At 31.6% G+C, this 8,125-nt stretch overlaps 1 protein-coding gene across 1 annotated transcript; it reads left to right on the top strand.

Annotated features, from left to right (window-relative positions):
• The first annotated feature begins 4,730 nt into the window (after positions 1–4,730).
• Positions 4,731–6,005, top strand: LOC129914971 (uncharacterized). The gene has a single exon (XM_055994424.1). It carries the CDS (start codon positions 5,160–5,162, stop codon positions 6,003–6,005), a length of 846 nt encoding a protein of 281 aa, XP_055850399.1. The 5' UTR covers positions 4,731–5,159.
• Positions 6,006–8,125: the final 2,120 nt, after the last annotated feature.

Genomic DNA, 8,125 nt, shown 5'->3' with positions numbered 1-8,125 from the left:
TCCTTAAGAGTGTATATCTTTGGCTTGGCTCAGCATGAATTTGGCTGCGATGCGATTTATGTCAAGAAAGGTGTTGTAACTTTTGTTTCAGGTGTTTCTATGACATGATGGTGTAATTGTTTTATTTTTGTTGTTTGCCAGATAATATGTAGTATGTATTTCCAGAGGAAATTAATCCAAAGTTGTACTTAGACATGCGATGTATGTAGGTACATTTAACAAGCACTTGTTTCTGATGGGGGAGACAAACTTTTTGTGTGGGATTGTTTGGGATAGTGGATTTTTGAAAGTTGTTCCTTATGTGTTTTAATTGATTTTAATTAAGTGTAATTTTTCTATTTGGGGGGAAAGAGTTTTTGAAAAAGCAAAGTTGTATTTGATGGACCTTGCCACGAAGAAGTGGCATCTATTGGGTCTAATAAAGCATAGCAAACTTTCTACATTAACCTTTTGTTGCCCGGAGCAATTTTTTTCTCAAAAAAATTTAAAAAAACGTTGAAAAAACTTTAAATATTTCTTGAATATCGCACCAGAAAATAATATATCCATTGCACTAGTAAATATTATTATATTAGTAAACTTCTGAGCTAGGTATTTGCTGATATATTTAATTGGGATAAAAAGTAAAAAAATAAAGTTTAAAAGGTGGTTTCTTATTGTAACCACCGGAAAACAAAGGGTTTTAAATTAAACAAGTAGTATAAATATCGGACTTGAGGAATAAAATGCTCCTCCCTAGTGTAAAAAATGTGCTCCGAGCATCAAAATTGCTCCTAAAGGAGGACAGCTATGACACTGGCTCGTTGGTGTAGTATCATGGGCAGTATGCATTGAGTGTCATGTGTGTGCTTGTGTGTGGAAAAAAAAGGTGGATGAAATTTGTGGGGATTGAAAATGTGATAGGAAATTTCGAATTGATAATGAATGAAAATGTAAGGAAAATGTAAGGAAAAAAAAAAAGTGTTGGTAGAAAACTATTGTTGGGACTGTAAGAATATACTTTTTGGGCATGGGAATAGGGATGGGAAAATTTCATGCATGTTAATTACAACAACTATACAGTAGTATAAATATCGGACTTGAGGAATAGAGCATTTGGGTAAAATGTATTTTGTTGTTGTAAATTGTGAATTTTGGTGTGAATTTAGTTTTCGTGACTGTGAATTGCGGTTAGTGATGTACCTACAAAATTTTTTTATGTTTTTAGCTTGAATATTGACGTGGAGGATGCGGTGTATGTACACTGTACAGTAGGATGCTAGAAAAAAGGGATTCTTGTATGGTTTGTAGGTAGATTTCATTAGAGTATGGGTATATGAGTTTTGTATGGTAATGAGATCATATTACATCAGTGGGAGTTCATTGACTTTAAGATGCATTGGTTGTTTGAAGGTTGATAGTAATTTATGAAAAACAATTTAAGAAATAATAGAAAGGAAACAAATATTTTATGTCGTTTATAATAATTGTGATTTATTAATCCATGAATTGTTAGTCGGTGGGAAGCCGAGCCATTTAACATATACATTGTCTCCATTACTTTTAAGTACTTTTTCCACGAGATAAATATGAGGGTATTTAGTCTTTTGTAATTCTTTTTCGTAAAAACATCCACTAATAGGTTGACCATTAAAATCTTCAAGGAGATATGTTGGCGGGTTGGTTAGGTTTACTTTTCTTATCATAAAAATTTCCGTTGTCCAATTTGGTGTGTAGCCTTTCTCGAAAACGTGTTTGAACTTGCTTATTCTAACATTGTCGCCAACTCTATATTTACCCTGTGGAGCGATTTTAATTCTATTATAAGCTGTAGATAAGAGTTTTTTAGAGTTTTCCTGATTCACATCGATTGGGCGCATTTTTATAGTTCTATGCATAGAGTGATTGTATTCTTTCAACAAATCATTAATAATGCACGTCCATTTGTAATTACCATTAAAACTAAATTCCTTCCACATTTTTTCCTTGATTGTGCGATTAAAGCGTTCAACAATTGATGCCTTAAGGGAGCTAAACGTAGAATAATGATTAATTTTATGTAATTTCATTAAATCATGAAATATCTTATTAAAAAATTCCTTTCCATCATCCGTTTGTAGGTTTTTAGGCTGTCGCGATGATTTATTGAAAATTAACTTCATTGCTTCTGCAACAGATGAAGCTGTCTTATTTTTTAAAGCAATTGCCCATGCATACTTCGAGAAAGTGTCAATGACCGTAATTAAATATTTGTAGCCATTATTTTCTTTGTGATAGGGTATCATTTCAACCAAATCAGCTTGCCAAAGGTCATCAAACCCCTTGATAATAACTCTTCGTCGGTTGAAATTCTTTCTTGCTGACCTATGAAGCTCTTCAACAACTTGTCGTTTACTCATTTTTCAAAAGAATGAAAGAATACTCAATTTTTATGGTTTTATATGCGCACTTATATGTGGGCTTAATAACATTTATTTTAATCTATGGTACAGTAACATTAGTTTTCTTAATCTTATTAAACGGGTTTCAATCAAACAACATCCACAAGTATCTGGTCCCACCTTACATGTATTTGAAGACCACGAACAGTTTGTAAAGTGACACCCAAACTTAGATTTTACTCGATCAACATTTTTATAATTACTAAAAAATGAAATATTTCTCAGAAACTCTTCATGATGTTCTTCAAGCAAATATTGTTTATGAAGCCTTAAAAAAGTCAAAATTTCATCTAAAATTAATGATATATTGATATTAGACATGATTATGGTATCGCTTTGGTTTACAAATAAAAACTGAATGTATAATTTGTTAGTTATTCTGTCTTATATGAATAATAATTTGATTCCGCTTCTTGATTCCCTTTAATTTTTCCTATCTCAAGTAGAAAATACTCTCGAAGATCATTCAACAGACGGATTGTATTGAAAATATGTAGATCAATGTACTCTTTTAATATTTGTTCCTTATTTTTTATTTCATCATCTATGTATGCTTTGTTTGCTGCTTGATGAGGCATTGTTGGACTTCCGATATTATGCAGACATTTTCCTTCAATATCAAAATCACCATTCTCAGTTTGCTTAAATCCATCACCAGGAGGACCTTGAGGACCAACGATTGTTCTTTGAAATTTGCTGGAGCTTCTTCCGAACTTGTCAACACTCATTTTGCTAATAAATTATATTTTGTTCTCGCAACTCTTCCACGATTGAATTTATTTCATTTTTATGATTGTTATGCCCCGAAGTTTCAGATGCGATTAAAAGTCTCAACCTATCTACAAGCTCATTTGGGTTATCCCAATATACATAATCAATAGGATTAGCTGAATAGATCATTGTAGGAGAACTATCCATATCCATGTATGCATTTCCAACTTTTGTTTGTTTACTTTTTGTTATACTCTGAATCAAAGGTTTAATAATTTTTTTATATTTTTGTCCTCTATTACCTTTAACCTGTGAATTTATATCATGATTTCTCAAATGAGCGCATGTTTTTGTAATATTTTTTGATACTGCTTTAAATCTTCAGTATTATAAATACTCTTTCGGGGATTTTTGCTCAATACTAGTTCAAGAAGACCCTCAGTTCCATAGAAAATTTCTTCATCAATTATAATATTGTTTTCATCGTTTATTTTAAAGTTTGATCTTCCCAATTTGTTTGAATTCGATTCAGCATCAAAGTACGGACCATAGATTTTATCATGAAGTGAATTTGAAATCAACGATCTGTTGATCGGAGTACTTTCATTAAAGCTATTTGAAGGTGTTTTAAATGATGTGTCTTCATCAACTGTCATCGAATTCGATAAAGGTAAATTCAAATCTCCTTCTGAAGAATTATTTTCATATTCAATTGCTTCAGCTTCTTCTGTTGGGGGACTTTTAAATTGAAGACGACGCTTAACAGCGGATGATTTTATTTCTTTTAACTCGCGATTCTTGGTTTCACTATTTTCAAAATTTTTAACGATTTTACGTAAGGGTTCAACAATTGGTTTATACGTGTTTTCAGTTTCTAAGTCCTTTATGTATTTTCCAGTTTTGAGAAGCATATACTTTTTCTTCAAAGCCTCCTTTGTTTTTATAAGATTTTTCAGTGTTTTTATATTCATATCCATAGCTATTTAGAGTGTTAGATTACTTCTAATAGGATCTGAAGAATAGGTAGTCCAATACAGGGCGGTTCAATACAGGTCTGTTCAATACAGGGCTATTCAATACAGGGCTGTTCAATACAGGGCTGTTCAATACAGGGCTGTTCAATACAGGGGCTGTTCAATACAAGGCAGTATAATACAGGGCTGTTCAATACAGGGGCTGTTCAATACAAGGCAGTATAATACAGGTAATATTAAGATAGGTGTATTAATATGAAAAGCAGTTTCATGACTGTATCAATTTATAAAATAACTGTTTCTTTAAAAGATTTTTTATACCGTCCATTTTTAACGCAACTATCTTTATCAATAACTAAAAACCCATACAATTCTTTCCAGCATTCTGAACACAACTCTTTAAACTGTTTGAACGTCATATCTGAATTAATATGATCATTAAAAATATGTTTCAAATTAAGATCATCTTGCTTGAAAAGAATTATATAGTTAGCGTTATCTCGAATCAAATGTTTTGGAATGTGTGTATATGATTGGCATAAGTAGAAGCTATCTACACCGCTATGTCGACCCATACAAAAGTAGTCTCTTATGGTATTTTGTTTCTCACAAGCTACATCGTCAAATATGAAAACTGAATTGGGTTTAGCCTTAGAAGGCAACATAACTTCACAATTATTTGAAAATTCATAATACTGCATTTCTTTTATTGATTTTATAACCTTTTTTAGATATGCATATTTTGGTTGATGCAATGATTTTGAATAAAGGTATATATTTTCAAACTTTAAACCATTGACATCTAAAAGAATGCTTAGCATAACATTAGTTTTTCCACAATTAGATGGACCTACAATTATTCCTCGAATACTATTAGGAAATAATTTTCCATGCTTCTTTTTTTGTTTTATATTTCCGTCAAAATTTTGAATGCTAATGGATTCTTGCTGCCTTACGAACTTCATTTTATTGAATGAAGCTTTTCATATAAGTCTTCGTGTTTTATGATCATTGTTTCATAATCACTCCCCACGTCTTAAGCATTAGTTATATAATGATTGATTTTAGAACATCAACTTTTAGTTCTACTAACTCAGTTCAGGGAAACGGATTGATTAACTCATTAATAAACAAACTTCCATTTGAATTACATCTCCCATCTTATAATTTTTGTGGACCCGGAACCAAACTTGAAAAGCGTCTTGCTAGAGGAGATCGGGGGATCAATCAATTAGATGAAGCTTGTCGTGAACACGATATAGCATATAGTAAAAGTAATAATTTAAATTACAGACATTCAGCCGATAAAATTTTATCTGAGAAATCCTGGCAGAGGTTCAAAGCTAAGGATTCAACATTATCAGAGAAACTAAATAGTCTTTTAGTTACTAACATGATGAAGGCTAAATCTACTCTTGGAATGGGTATATCATCAAAAACTAAGACAAAGAAAGACCGTCGTCAATGCCCCAGGAAAAAGAAAATTAATTTCTTCAAAAATGCAGTCAAAGAAGCTAAAGTGGCAATCAAAAATTCGAAAACTGAAAACATAAATAAATTAGCATCGACTGCTTTAACTGCAGCTAGACAAGTTATTAAGAACAAACGGAGGAATATAACATTACCTAGAGTAATACCGATTCCAAAAGTTAGAGGATTTTTACCATTGCTTCCTATCTTAGCAGGATTATCTGCTGTAGGTTCTCTAACTGGTGGCGTTGCAGGAATGGCGAAAGCTATAAACGATTCAAAGATTGGAAGAAAACAATTGGAGGAAAATAAACGTCACAATAAAGTTATGGAAACTATAAAACTTAAGCAAGGAAAGGGTCTTTATCTTAAGCCATATAAAACTGGTTTGGGGTTATTTTTAAGTTCACTAGAATCAAAAAACTATTAAAAATGCTACCCAACCGTCCACTTACTAACGTAGATATACTTAATTTTGGTAAAACTTATATTCCGAATTTCAGAGGTGTTTTTATGAGGGATACATTGCCGAATAAACCATTTAGAATAGAAAATGGAATCATAAATTTAGATAATAATAACGGAAGTGGTACACATTGGGTAGCATATAACAAAAACAAAAATAATGTAAAATATTTTGATAGCTTCGGTAATCTAAGACCTCCCCAGGAATTAGTAAGATACTTGCATGAATGTAATATTTACTACAATCATAAATGTTTACAGAGTTTTAATACTTTTAATTGCGGTCACTTATGCTTAGAGTTTCTGTTAAATCAAAATAAATAAGCTTTACAATACATTATTTGTTTCATTTCTATTACACCGATAATGTCGATAACACTTACGTTGAGCGGAAACAAGTCTTCTCTGACAACAGAGTATTTCCCCCCGATAATATTAGACTCAAATTATGTGTGTGGATTAGTGGATTTCCAGACATACAACTCTATACCTAACGTAGATGTAATGAATAATTTATTTCATATTGGTACTGATGTAATAGTTCTTCCAATTGGCTCTTACGAAATTGAAGATATAAATAATTATATTCAAGAAGGTCTTAAAGAGAAAAATAAAACAACTATTGTAAAAATCAGAGCAAATAACAACACTTTGAAATGTGAAATATACTGCAATGAAGATATAGATTTTTCACATTCTTATTCGATTGGCTCACTTTTAGGGTTCAGTAAAAGAAAACTGTTGGCAAAACAAATGCATGAATCAGATCTATACGTTGATATCAATCGTGTCAATACAGTGAGAATTGAATGCAACTTAATTGATGGGACATTCATAAATAGTCAACCTGCGCATATACTTCATCAATTTTCAATCAAAGTCAGTCCGGGGTATAAAATAATTGAGGTGCCTAAAAATGTTATTTATTTACCAGTGAACGTGAAGAAGATAAGTTCAATTACAATAAATTTATTAGATCAAGAAGGAAACCTTATTAATTTCCGAGGTGAATTAGTAACCATTCGATTACACCTTAATCATCAAAAATGATAGTTTATAATACTGCCCCAGATTCCAGTAATTTCTATAAAAGACCAGGTTTACCGAGATCTATAATCAATACTTCGATAACTCCTAAAGAGAAAGTACAATCACTATCAAAAGAAAACAAATCATTCTTAGTATCATTAGGATTCACATTGAAGAAAAGAAAATAATAAATTCAATTCAACAAAGTAAGATATGCTGAATATTTTTCAAGAACCAACATTTGATGATAGTATTTCAAAATACGAATATCATTCCTATTCCCCGTATTTAAACAACTTCGGCAAAAATGACATCATCCACATCTGCGTGCAACATCAAAATCTCAATATATTACCTTCGGAAAGTTACATTTATGTTGAGGGGACTGTATCGAAAAATGATGGATCGGAAGTCAAAAAGACACAACTTGTAAACAATTGTATAGCATTTCTATTTGATGAGATCCGATATGAACTGAATGGTATTGAAATAGATAGTAATCGTAATGTTGGAATCACAACTTCTATAAAAAATTATATTTCTTTGAATCAAAATGAAAGTGTTATGTTGTATAATGCAGGTTGGTGTCCAAATTCTTCATTAAACTTAGATGGATTATATTTTAATTTTTGTTTGCCGCTAAACAAACTTTTGGGTTTTGCAGAGGATTTCAAAAAAATAATACCTAATGCTCGACATGACTTAATTCTAACCCGTTCTCGTACTGATGAAAATTCACTAATAGCTGATGCAGATGAACAAGCGAGGATAACGTTACTCAAAGTTCAATGGAAAGTTCCGCATGTTCACCTTACTGATTCTTTGAAATTGAACCTATTCAAGTCTATAAATGATAATGACACTATGAAAATTGCATTTCGTAATTGGGATTTATATGAATATCCTGCCCTACCTACAAGTGACCATCATATCTGGAATGTTAAGACCACTTCACAAGTTGAAAAACCTAGATACATTATTGTTGCGTTACAAACTAACAAGAGAAATCAACTGAAAGAGAATCCTACCTATTTTGATCATTGTAACGTTACCAAC

The sequence above is a fragment of the Episyrphus balteatus genome, chromosome 3, assembly GCF_945859705.1.
Source record: "Episyrphus balteatus chromosome 3, idEpiBalt1.1, whole genome shotgun sequence".
Classification (NCBI taxonomy): Eukaryota; Metazoa; Arthropoda; class Insecta; order Diptera; family Syrphidae; genus Episyrphus; species Episyrphus balteatus.
The sequence above is the reverse complement of the archived record's forward strand: the minus strand, read 5'-3'. Positions and strand labels throughout refer to the sequence as shown.